At 38.5% G+C, this 13,755-nt stretch overlaps 1 protein-coding gene across 1 annotated transcript in view; it reads right to left on the bottom strand.

Annotated features, from left to right (window-relative positions):
* ELOVL2 (ELOVL fatty acid elongase 2) overlaps positions 1–13,755 on the bottom strand; it is a 73,027-nt gene that overhangs the window by 10,389 nt on the left and 48,883 nt on the right. Inside the window, exons 3-4 of the mRNA XM_053921218.2 lie at positions 11,093–11,280; positions 4,430–4,507 (exon numbers count right to left, since the gene is read on the bottom strand). Coding sequence (XP_053777193.1) covers positions 4,430–4,507; positions 11,093–11,280 — 266 coding nt within the window. The remainder of the gene's footprint in view (positions 1–4,429; positions 4,508–11,092; positions 11,281–13,755) is intronic.

Here is a 13,755-nt window from a genome sequence, read left to right as displayed (position 1 = left end):
AAGCACAGTTAGTGTTATGAATCGATCTTTTCCAACAGAATGTAAATCACTTGAAGGCAGAGACTGTCTGTCTCACCTCTGTGTAGGGCCCAGCTCTCAAGAGATCACCACTGTCTGCTACACTAGATTTAACTTTTTATCTACTCCTCTAATGTACATGTTTTACCTCTAAAATTATACCACCCAAGAGCAGTCTGTGACTACTTCTTTCATGTCTCTTCCTCAGAAGAAAAGATTAAAACTCCAGATGCTTTTCTTCCTCACTGACAGTAATATGTCATGATTAGCACTTCCTTTCCCTCCTGAGTCTGCCAGCACTAACATATATGAACAGGACACACTACACAACAGGAACTTTGAGATTAGGGTGCATGCTCTACAGTCTACATCTCAAGATAAGGTGTGGTGGCCTCCACCTTAACATTTGAGGTAACAATAAACCCTCAAATATACTAAACCATAAGTACATACAATATGCAACAATGACCTCTAGAGAACTGTATGGTATCCCAAAGTGTACTGGTATATGATAATACTTCAGAGTTGCCTAAAAAATCTGCATAGTTTTTTCTGTAAAATAAAAAAATGCATTTTTCGTTTTCACAAATAACTTTATTGACTTGGATATTTTGAGTATGTTGGCTATTTCTTGAGTGGTATAACACTGATTCCTCTCAATTAAAGTCTCAGTTTGATTGCCATCGACTTCAAATGGTCTACCCAGCCATGCAGCATCATGTAGAAAGAAGTCTCCAGCATGAAACTTTGCAAACCACATGTGACACGTTTGATCAGTCACAGCACCTTCTCCATACACTGCACAAATCTTTTTTTCTGTGTTTTAGTTGCCTTCTTACCTTTCTTGAAACATTAAGCATAATATGCAGAAAATGTTACGTATATTCTCCCATCTTCAATATTAAAATTACTACGCAAATACTCACCAATTTTGATGTTATTTTTTAAAATGCACACTGATAGACAGCTGTCACAGTATAATCTAACAAAACTGTTTTGAATGAAGTTAAAGACAACTAAGTGCTACTAGAGCCTTTTTATGGAAGCCCCCCCCAAAACAACAAATGAATTTTTTGGCCAACCCAATATATTAGAAATAAAGTGGGTATACAGGAATTTATATATCTTACTTTTTTTATTATAGCTTTGAAGATGCTTTAAAAATGTACATCTTAAAGATTTTAATGAAAAGGTTTTTAATTAAGGGTTATCTCCCTTATTGATAACCCCTGCTTTTTATTGTGGAAATTTTCAAATAGTCACAAATACAGGGAAAATAAGTATAATGAACCTTTTGGTATCTATCACTGAATTTCAAAATTTTCAATATGATTTCAAATTTGTTGAATCCATTTTATTTCCCACTGCCGTTTTTTTTGGGTGGGGTAGGGTTGGGGGGGGTGTAGCATATAAGCAAATCCAAAGTATATTATTTTATCTATAAAAACTACTAATAAGGAGGATTCTTTTATTTTAACATAACTACCATGACATTATCTTATAAAATTAACAATTGCTTAATATCTCTAATAGCCTAGTCAATGTTCAAATCTATCTCAAAAAATGCCTTCGTTTAAATCAGGATCCAAACAAAATCCAGCTTCCATTTCTCTGATATAGTTCTTAAGTCTTTTCTAATCAATAACTCTCCCTCACCTTGCTCCTCCCCCTTTTTTTTTCATGTCTTTTATTCTTAAAAAAGCTAGGTCAGTTGTATAGAATTCTAATATAATTAATATTGTGGATTTGGATTAATATTATGGATTTGTGTTTTCCTACAGTTATTTAACTTGTTTCTCTATCCCCTACTTTTTCTGTAAGCACCTAGACTTATAGGCTTGATTGGATTCAGGTTTAAGGTTTTGGACAAGAAGACTTCATAGGTGGTTCAGTGTACTTCCTATCACATCACATCAAGAGGGACATGATTTCCCTTCCTCCCTCCTTCTCTCTTTTCTTTCTTTCCTTTCTTTTTTTTCTCCCTTCCCTTCCCTTTCTCCTTCCTTCCATATGATCTTATCTGTTATTCTAGAAAATCTCATTTTTGCATAGATTCAGACTTAGAGGTAGAAGCTCTCAGAGACGGCAGCCTACATCTCTTGGCAACCTATTCCTAGAGGTTTTCTTTGACCATCTTCATTGTTTTAGCCAAAAGTTTAGCATATCCCGCGGCCTCTTATTTTTATCAGTACATTGTTTCTTCAGAGCAGTATGCTGACGTCTGTGTTGCAGGACATGTGGAGAAAGGAGATGCTGAATCTTGGGTGCTTTGATCGTAGGTATCTTGTCTTCTTTTTTTAGGGGCATTTTCACAACATTTTTGTGGACGTCATCTTCTTTAGAGAGACTGAAAAGTTTGCAGATGCTGTTAGTTCTTTTGGGCCCCACGCAATGACAGTACTATCAATGAGACTGGGAATATCTTTCTCGGTCAATTTTTACAACGACCAAATTGAAAAACACTCAGATTGGTGTCCACAATGCAACCCTGCAGAAATTTGTGCTTTCTTTCTCCAGGCCTCCTTGGTCTACAACAGGAATATTCCTTACGCAGCAGCCAGCACACATGGCCAAGGTTCAAGACATTCTGCTTCAAGGGGCAGCCTTGTCATTCCCACCACTGATTCAAACCATATAATCATTCCATTCTTCTCTCAGAATGTCAGCAGCAACTTACGTGGCAATACGCTTCTCATAAAAGGTATGAAATTTGTGGCTGGGAAAGAGATGTTGAGCTTCACCCTGAAGCAGCCAACCACCTCTGCGATTCCATGAAAAAGAGGGGCATAATTTCTGATACTGATGTATAGTGAGTTCAGGTGTTAACAGCCTAATCTGATCATTATGAAGTTTCTATTCAACTTTTACCCAACAGTTTTATCATTTACAGATCATTGCTGTCTAGATCCAAAACTTCACTAGGTCCTCCAGCAAAATAGTAATTTTGATTCTCTTGTTACTTATGCCTTTATTTTATTCTATGGAGAAGAACTCTACTTCTTTGTTTGGAGATTCACATACGAAAGCAAGAAAACATTTGATTCTTTCCCTTTAATTTTTTTCTACAATGAGTTGGTATCTTACCGACCTTCAAAAAACAATGAGGATTTTTTAGCATCATTTTAAACTCATGGTTTTTAAAATAAATTTAGTATGTTTCAATTCACCAGTCAGTATTCTTTTTGATATTCAAATTGTCCCCCAGCAGTGGGCGTCCTTTCAAGGTAGCTCCTGTGTCTTTTTGTCAAGACTCTAGCAATCTTGGTTATTTCCCTTGCTTTCCGTCACAGGAGGCTCTGGATTCTTCCTGTATACATTTCCCACCCAAACCAAAAATTGCCTAATTCTTTAAGAACCTTCTCCCTTCTGCTGGAAAATTATAGTATTGAAGGAAAAATCTGGGGATCCATTGATCATTATACTGAGTTGTCACAGACTAACTAGGCCTTTTATGTACAGAGAGCTAAAAACATGTTTGTTTTAGAAAGAATAAAGTTAGTTCTGATATTTCCAATTTGAATCTATCATTAATGGGTTTCATTTAACTTTTTTATTGATGTCTCCTTTCTTTTATGTTTAAATATTAGTTGTAATGATATTAACATTACTATATATTTACTTGATCCCACAGTGTATCTATAACAGTCTCAAAAAAGCAATACACATATTTTTATTAATACCAAACAAAAAATTCCTGAACACTTGTTAAGATATCTCTCACTAGGGATGTCCAGTGAAAACACTGTGTTTTAATGTTACTTGAAACAATTCTTCTTTGGGTGGTTATGTTACCAACTTAATATATGGGTATATTCATTTATTTTAGTTTATTTCCAAGTTTTTTGGGGGAATCTGCCATGCTTTCTTTTTAGATTTAATTTTGTTTTATAATTATGTAAAACACTTAATGGTTTCAAAGTCAAATGTATTACAATGCATGTTCAGAAATGTCTAGCTTCTATCCTGTCTCCTCTGCCCCGTCCTCTACCCTAAAAGGAAACCACTTTGTTAGCTTTGGGGTTATTCTAGTATTGTTTCTTTTTTAAAATATAAACAATACACACATATATTCACATAATTTGTACAAAAGGTACTATATTATAAACACGGGTTACACAGGTTGCTTTTTTTCCCTTGGACATATCCTGGAGATGATTCTGTGACAGTATAGAGATCTTCCTCATTCCATGTGGAGAGGGATCCATCACATAGATGTACCAGGGTTTATTCAGTCAGTCTCCCATTGCTGCACATTTGGAAAACACTTTTGTTATCAAACATTTCTATTAGAACAGGAGTTCCTTTCTTATCTAATCCCAGACCCCATCCTCTTATCTACCAGGAGAAAGCCTTCCTTCTTCTCAAGGAGAAATGGTTACAGGAGGCTGATTTGCTTCTTCCCATGACTCACCCGGATATCTGCTTCCCCTGCACTGGCCAGATTCTGACACTGTAAATTGTAGCCTCCTTCCCAACTGGAGAGAATAAGCTGCCAAGGAAACAAGAAAGGCAAAGGGATCACCACAAGAATTTGGATAAAAACAATTTCCCATTCATGTTTCTAATTGGCATCTATTCAAGGCTGGAGTAGAAACTTCCCAGAATTTGACTTTGATTCAATCCTGTCCTCAAACACTTATTATCGAAGGATTTAATTCTTGCTGTGAACTGATAGCAATGGTTATATTCCTTAGTTAATGTAATTTACTTCTAACATTTTTTCTTTTGAAATTAAGTCTAAAATGAAACAGAATTTAGCTATCATTTGAATGACAAAATATTTTGTGTAAGGAATTACCTAGTCATATGTTTCCCCAAGTAAAACATAGAATTATGTGTAAACAAATGTAAGGAAACTACACTAAAATTTGAATAGTATTCTATATTGGCTTATACATAAATATCTTAATCATCTCAGTAACTTTAAGAGCTTATGTATTATCATTTTACAGATATAAAAACCAGGGCTCAGATTCTTATGTTATTTATTTATTAATTTATGCTCTGTGGTAATTAATCATTTGTGTGATTATAACTGATTAATGTCTATATTCCTCTTGCTCAAAAACAAACATCTGCATAAAATCTAAGTTTTTGTTCATCTTTTTATCTAGTCCTCTGCTCAGTGCCTATCACATAAAAAGTACTCAATAAATATATAAATAAATAATTTCTTCAACATTATGTGGATTGAAAGTAATAGAACAATGATTAGAATTCACACATTTTAATTCTTTATGTAGTGTTCTTTCCACAAAATGAGCTTTTTAATTCTTTGTGTAAATTTTTACAAAAGAGGCTTTCTCCCTTCTTTCCCACTATTACTAAAGAAACCTGGTATTCTAAAATAGAAGGCATTTGACTTTGACATACACATTATGATGTGCAAAAATCTACCATTTTCTCCTTCATATCAGAAATGTGTAAAGGGAAACTTCTGGCCAAGATGGAGGCACAGGGAAATACACTGTACCTCCCTGCACAACCAAAAGAAGGACAATGACAAATTTAAAAATGAAAAACAACCAGAACTGCCAGAAAATCAAATTGTATGGAAGTCCGACAACCAAAGAGTTAAAGAAGAAACATTTCATCCAGAGTGGTAGGAGGAGTGGAGATGGGCAGCTGGAGTAGAGAGGACTCTTGGTAAGGCTGTGGCTGGAGGACTGGGGCAGGAGAGGTAGTGGCTGGCAGAGCAGGTGGTCCTACATTTGTGTGTGGATAAACTGGGGGGAAAACTAACTGGGGAGTGAGACAGACCACCCAATCCAGGGTTCTAGCGTGGGAAAATAAAGCCCCTAAACCTCTGACTTAAAAAACCAGTGGGGATTGAGACAGCAGGAGAAACTGCCAGCCTCACAGGAGAGTTTGTTGGAGAGACCCACAGGGTCCTGGAATGTACACAAACATGCCCACCTAGGTATCAGCACCAGAAGTGCCCAATTTGCTTATGGGTAGAAGAGGAAGTGACTGAAAGCCAAGGGAGAGCTGAGCAAGTGGCATTGTTCCCTCTCAGACCCCTCCCCTACATACAGTGCCAGAAGGCAGTGATGTGGGTTGCCCTACCCTGGCAAATATTTAAGGCTACACCCCTTACTATGTAACAGGTGCAGAAGACAAAAAAAAATGTGGCCCAAATGAAAGAACAGATCAAAGCTCCAAAAAAAATACAACTAAGTGATAAAGAGATAGCCAACCTATCAGATACACAGTTCAAAACATTGGTAATTAGGATGCTCACAGAAATGGCTGAGTAGGGTTGCAAAATAGAGGAAGAAGTGAAAGCTATGAAAAGTGAAATAAAGGAAAATGTACAGGGAATCAACAGTGACAGGAAGGAAACGGACACTCAAATCAATGGTTTGGAACAGAAGGAAGAAATAAACATTCAATCAGAACAGAATGAAGAAACAAGAATTCAAAAAAAAAAATGAGTAGAGGCTGAGGAACCTCTGGGACAAGTTTAAACACTTCAACATCCAAATCATAGGGGTGCCAGAAAGAGAAGAGAAAGAGCAAGAAATTTAAAACTTATTTCAAAACATAATGAAGGAGAAATTCCCTAATCTGGCAAAGGAAATAGACTTCCAGGAAGTTCAGAGAGTCCCCAAAAAGTTGGACCCAAGAAAGAACACACCAAGACACATCATAATTACATTGCCCAAGATTAAAGATAAGGAGAGAATCTTAAAAGCAGCAAAAGAAAAGGAGACAGTTATCTACAAAGGAGTTTACATGAGACTATCAGCTGATTTCTCAAAAGAAATCTTACAGGCAAGAAGGGGCTAGAAAGAAGTATTCAAGGTCATGAAAGACAAGGATCTACATCCAAGATTACTCTATCCAGAAAAACCATTATTTAGAATGGAAGGGCAGATAAAGTGCTTCCCAGATAAGGTCATGTTAAAGGAATTCATCATCACCAAGCTCTTATTATAGGAAATGTTACAGGGATTTATCCAGGAAAAAGAAGATAAGAAATATGAACAGTAAAATAACAAGAGACTCACAACTATCAACAAGTGAGCCTAAAAAAACAAAAACAAAAACTAAGCAAACAACTACAACAGGAACAGAATCACAGAAATGAAGATCGCATGGAGGGTTATCAGTGGGGAGGGGGAGAGAGGAAAGTGGGGGAAAAGGTACAGGGAATAAGAAGCATAAATAGTAGGTACAAAATAGACAGGGGGGAGGTTAAGAATAGTATAGGAAATGGAGAAGCCAAAGAACTTATATGTATGACCCATGGACATGAACTAAGGGGGAGGGAGTATGCTGGAGGGAGGGAGGGTGCAGAGCAGAGGGTGATAAAGGGGAGAAAAATATGGAACACCTATAATAGCATAATCAATAAGATATATTGTAAAAAAGGAAATGTGTAAAGGTATAGAACTGTTAAACTACATATTCAGAGCAGGGAGGGATGTGATGTTAATGAACTGAACATTAAGAAGAGATGAACCACTAAAAACACTCACAATATTTTAGAGTCCTCATCTTCACTCCACTATCCTAATTTACCTCTTTTCTACTGACCAAAGCACCTTCTAGTTAGCATCTAATTCTAGATCATCAGAATAAATGAATCCAGTGAAAGTAAAAAAGACTGAATTTTCCTGATGGGATCTATTTATTACAAGTCAAGTCACCCCCATAGCTCCCAGGGCTTTCTGTGTGTGGGTGTGGGTCTCCAGTGGGACCCAGTGATAGGCTACAGGGGATCTAGGGATCCCTAAAAGTAAATTTTTGTGTGTCAGTACATTTTTCAAATAAGAAAGCTGTTTAACATTGTGCAGAAAGATTAATAAAAACCTCTGTGATCAGGCTGTAGTATTTTGTAAGAGGCTCTAGTCTTTTCGTTATATACTAACAATATAATAGTGGGAAAGGATGGGCCATATTCTGTTACTCCATGACATTTCTTGCTTCCTTCAGATTTATTTAGGCTGCCCCCACCCCTGTGCCACCTCTGTAGAACTACCTGACAATCTAACAACTAAACAGCACAATTGAGCAGCCAAGCTACAGGAGGCTCTATCCGCCTTACCCTGGACCATCCCTAATCCCCTAGCAGGGTTGGTATACTGGAGCCATCCAAGCCATGTGTTGATGAAAAAAACATGCTTAGCCTGAAGGAGACGTGGGCCAAAGTAATATGTGTAGAATCCACTGGCTTCTCATCTCTACCACCTAAATCCAACAAGCTGCTAGCATCTGTTGACTGCTGCACTGCAATCATGTCCTAACTGGACACTATTTCTATTCTTGCCCTCAACCCACTCTCATAGTCCACTTTCCATGTAACCAGAATAACCTATTTTAAAAGGGACATCATATATCACTCCCCTCATTAAAATCCTCCAGTGGCTTTCCATTCTGCTTAGAATAAAAGGCAAATGTTTTACAAGACCCTCTATAATCTGCCACATCCACAGCTCATCTTGAATCATTCTCTCCTCTCTTTGATGTGTTCTTGCCACATTGTTTCTTTTTATGGTCCTTGAACAAACACCCCAAGCTTATTACTGCCTCAAGAACTTTACACTCATTGTTCGTTCTGCGTGAACACACTCTCCCCAGATTTTTAGATACCTGGTTTATTTTCATCATTCAGTCTCAGCTCAAATATGACCTCCTTCATGAGGCATTCCAGTCCCACCACCAGCCCATCACTGTTCAATCCACTAGGGCAGCAATTTTCAACCTTTTTCATCTCATGGCACATATGAACTATTTAATTACTAAAATGCTGCAGTACTCCAAAAAATAGGTATACTTTAGATTCATTCACACCAGACAGCTATTGTTGTGTTGGCTGTTGTCATTTTTTATTTGATAGTCTAAGAAAATGAGGGCAGTGCCCCTGACTAAATAGTCAGGAATTACATGTTTTAAAAATTCTTGCAGCACACCAGTTGAAAGTCTCTGTATTAGGGCACAGACTGTGTTCCAGAATCTAGAACACAATCTGACATAGTAAAGGAACTCAATATATATTTGTTGAAAGAAGAATTTTAGCAATGATTTCCTGGACTAAGCAAACATCTGGCCAAGGCACAACAAGTCAGCAAAGTTAACTCAACCTGTCACTCGACTGGTGTCTATTAAATGCACCCAAAAGTGTCAAGGAAAAGACCTTATGCCTGCCCTGAAAGAGGTTACAGTCAGAGAAGGCTCAGAGGCAATTGATGGTGGTTTTGAACCACGAGATATAAAAGTGTGAGAAGAAAAATAGTAGATAAAATTCGTAGTAGGGAATAGCTGGGTGCAGATGATCTCCCTAAAAGACAGAATGTATTAATTGGTTGTACAAAAACTAAACTTGTTCTTATTTCTGTTGATGGTGACTAATACTCACTTTAAAATGTGCAAAACCTTTTCCCACTTACTCCTACTTATACTCATCAGTGAACACCTGAGTACAGAATCCGTCACTGTCTCTGTATCCTGTGGGCTTAGTACGCTTCACACACCTCAGCGTTCTCTGCATGTTCGCTGAACAGAACTGACTGATCCTCACATCTCACTCATGAGTTGGACAAATATCATATCTCCATTTCAAAGATAAATTACCCAATAGGCTACGTTAACTCCTCTAAAATTACAGAGATAGTGACAGAGATGACACATGAATTCGGATCTTGTGACTCCACCACATCAAAGCTTCCAGCAGGTAATGGAGCTTCCAATGCAGTTAGATCTTCGGACACAGCTGTTACTTGTGACAACGACGCAATGAGGAGCATCTCTCCCTTTGTCATAAATTACTATCTCGTAAGCTCATCTAGTGAGCTAAAATTCTAGTAGAGGACATGAAATAAAACTTTCCCTTTCAGAGTGAGGTAACTTAGTGAGCCCCAGCGTGGATTTTAGAGCTATCAGCACGGCCTTCCCGTCTCCTGCACTCTGACTGATGCCTCCAACTCCATTAGTAGAGTTCTACTACAGTCATTTTAGATCATGGTTGTTTACCATTATTTGAATGGTGCATTTTGGATTAATGCACAGATTAACTCTATAGGTGAGACCTGTTTTCAGTCAAGGAATTTTTTTTTAATTGAAGGATACAGGAGGGCAACTATACTTGTGCCATCAACAGTTATTTATAATTTACATGAATGATTTAACCCTAACTTTTCCCTAAAAAAGATTTTATGTCTATCTCCTTTCCTCCCTCCCCATCCCCCTGTCTGTCAGGTCAGGCCTTAGGTTGTCCAGGCGAGACAATTACTTCTTTCTTTCTTGCAAAATTACGTGGGTTTGGCACTTTACAAAGGAACGGAGAGTACATGGTAGAACGAGGACAGCTAGAGCTGAGCTGGAATGTCGCCTCAGGCCTCCAGAAGTCAGCCCAGAGAAACAGCTATCCCAAGGTTACGGTGGCCCAAAGACGTGGGAAGTATCCTTTAGGGGACAGTATATTCATATTTCAGTCAAACTAACTGCATTTGATACTTAATTTTAAAAATAATCTGTTACTCAGCCCTGGCTGGTACGGCTCGGTGGATTGAGTGCCAAACTGCTAATCAAAAGGTCCCCAGTTCAATACCCAGGACCTGGATTGCAGGCCAGGTCCCCAGTGGGGTGGGGGGGTGAGAGGCAACCGATAGATGTATCTCTCTCACATTGATGTTTCTCTCCCTCTTTTTCTCCCTCCCTTCCCCTCTCTCTAAAAATAAATAAATAAAATGTTTAAAAAAATGTGTTACTCGGTAACTGTCTACTCTCAGGCAAATTATGTAGCTTTTCTAAGCTTCAGCATCACAACCCATAAAAGGAGAAAATTATAACATATCATCTTTAAACATGCATTCAGATCTAATTTGTGATTTTAAATTACAATGGAAGACTAAAGACTAAATAAATAGGCCTAAATTTGGATAAGAAAAATTCAAGTTAGAAACAAGGACTTCTAAGGGCTTTTAGAAGTAATACCATCCAATGCTGGAACAAGTTCTTGAGGGCTTACAGAACAGTTTGACAGCAGCCTCGGGTAGTTCTGCTATGCTAGACTTAATCGCTTCTGAAACTCTTAATTAGGGCCTGCAGACGCAGCTGCATGAACACTTACCTCTGTCAGCATGTACACGGAGAGAAGTGTGATTGCCAGATTGTACAAGGTGAGGATGCCCCTGAGGGAAAGAGCAGGTCTGTTCTTCATACATTTGTTACCCAGCCATATTGAAAGCAGATATATGACCGTAAGAAAAAAGGTAGGAAGGTAAGAGTCCAACATGAACCATCCTCTGACTCGAGAATCTGAAAAGAAACACATACAGTGAGAGTTCCGAAGAGGAACACTTCTGTTTAATTGTAAGATATCGGCACATATATTTTAGTAGTTGTACATGCCAAATACAACAGAGAACGACATGGCGCAGCATTAAGGAAGCTGGCTTTGGGTTATCACAAGAAGACGAAACCAGTAGGGGGTTGGAACGGCTTAGGAAGTTTTCTTTCACGGAGCAAACAGGGCTTAAGCTGAACACTGAATAACAGGAAAAGTTAATGAAGGCAGGAAGTAACAGTTCCTGAATGTCTGCTTTGGAATAATTACTATGTTTATTTACTCTAATTCAGTAAATATGAAGTAGGGTGTGCCATTTTATGAATTAATGAACAGCTCAGAAAGCTTTAGTAACTTGCAAATGGCTGTACAGGAGTTGGCAGCAGAGTCAGGATTTAAATGTGTATCTGACTCCGAGCCATTTCTTAACTACAGCTCATCAGCATGAAACAATCATCATTTAGTGGTTTGTTATTATGGCTGTACTGTTATTATGACCAACATTTACTGAGTGTTAATTCTGCGTCACACACTGTTCTAAAGCCTTTCACATATGTTAACTTATTTAACTCTCAAAGCAATCTTCTTATATAGCTGATTATTATTTTTAGTAACTTTATTGAGATACAGTGGATACACAGAATCGCGCACATATTTAATGTGTATGATGTGATGAGTTTGGACATGTATGCAAATATATATGCCATCACCACAGTCACAGTAATAGACATGTAGGTGATATTGTTATCCCCAGTTTACATTGAGAAAAATTGAGCTCCAGGGAATAAAAAGTTAAATAATTTGCACAAAAGTGCTACCCTACCTCTTGTTATGGTATTATGGGTGGAAATGTAACCCCTAAAAAGATATATTCAGGTCCTAACTCCTGTTACCGGTGATTGTGAACTTATTTGGAAATTCGTGTCTTTGCAGATGAAATGAAGTTAAGATGAGGTCATACTAGACTAGGGTGGGCCCTGACCAGTGTGGTGTCCTTCTAAGAAAAGGAGATTTGGATTCAGGGACACAAAGAGAACAGTATGGGGAGACGGAGGCAGAGATTGGAGTGATGTATCTATAAGCCAAGGAATGCCAAAGATTGCCGGCAACCACCAGAAGTTAGGAGAGAGACACCCAACAGATTCTTTCTTAGAACTTCAGAGGGAACGTGGCCTTGCCAACACTTTGATTTCAGACTTGTAGCCTTCAGAACCGTGAGAGAATCAATTGCTGCTGTTTTAAGACATGAGTTTGTGGTACTTTGTTACTGCAGCCCTAGGAAACTCACACACATGGTTCACTCGATAGCTGTCCAATTGTTTCAGATATGCCAGTTTTACCTTCTAACAACACTATATGCTCTATGAGACGGGCAGTAGGTCTTATATTTCTATTCTGTCTCACTCATAACTTATATCCACCTAGTGCTGAGTTGAAAGGAAAGTTACTAAATATATATATTAATTGGCACATTGAGTCAATCACACATGGCAAAACTAATATAGCACCTGAAGTTTTTGTTTTCTTATGTCATGGGTCCTATAAATACTTGCTCCAATTGTTATAGAGGATAATAACTGTTGCAACCAAAAGATGAAAACAAATACTTGTAAGAAGATTATTATCTTTGGGACTTGAGAAGTGTTAGCTCTGAATCTGTGTCAAGTATTTGCCCACAACAACATCCTTTGATGGTACTAATACGATGTAGGCAAAATCAGAGAAGATCAGGGATACCTAGAAGCTTACCAGGTGGCTGCCAGTAAACTTAAGCTTGTGCCACTTTAAGAAGGTGACAAGGATTTGTGATTGCCTAGATGTCACTGTGGAGGTCAACTGATCCAGTTGCCAAATGCCAATCTTACAGTCTCTTTGTAATGGGGTGCAGAGCAAGGGCCCCCTCAAAACCCCCACAAACCTTAACTGGGGGAAGGGGAAAGGGATGATATGGTGTTTAAGATACTTTGCATTACAATGGCAAGTTGATAGCTGTGTCCTTCCTGAAGGGAAGTGGACTGCTGCCCAGGGTAAAAGGAGTACATGACTCTGAAAGTATATAGTAGCTTGTGACATAGCCAGGGGACATGCATGTCCACCCCGATGTCTGTGTGTCACAGTGAACCCTTTCCCTGACTAAAGATGAGAGCCAAAAGAAGGTAAAAGATACAGGGGAACTGACAAATGTAGCACATCACAGGAAGGGCCAGATAAGGTCATGTAGAAGTTCCAGGCCAAGCATTTAAAATAAGGGTGGGCTGAAAGAGAAGGGAATTCTGCCATGAGGGCCAAATGAGTAGGGAAGCAGCCATGTGGGCTGTAGGTGGATTCAGTCATGAGGTCTGAGAGAGGAAGCAGCAAGCAGCTATGCGGTTTGTAGTGAAGCAGTCTGCCATGAGGGCTGGTGCATAGGTAGAAGCCATGCTGGCCGAGAGCCAGGATTCCGCCAT

The sequence above is a fragment of the Desmodus rotundus genome, chromosome 3 (assembly GCF_022682495.2).
Source record: "Desmodus rotundus isolate HL8 chromosome 3, HLdesRot8A.1, whole genome shotgun sequence".
NCBI classification, from domain to species: domain Eukaryota; kingdom Metazoa; phylum Chordata; class Mammalia; order Chiroptera; family Phyllostomidae; genus Desmodus; species Desmodus rotundus.
Note: the sequence above shows the minus strand (reverse complement) of the source record. Positions and strands in the feature narration are given on the sequence as shown.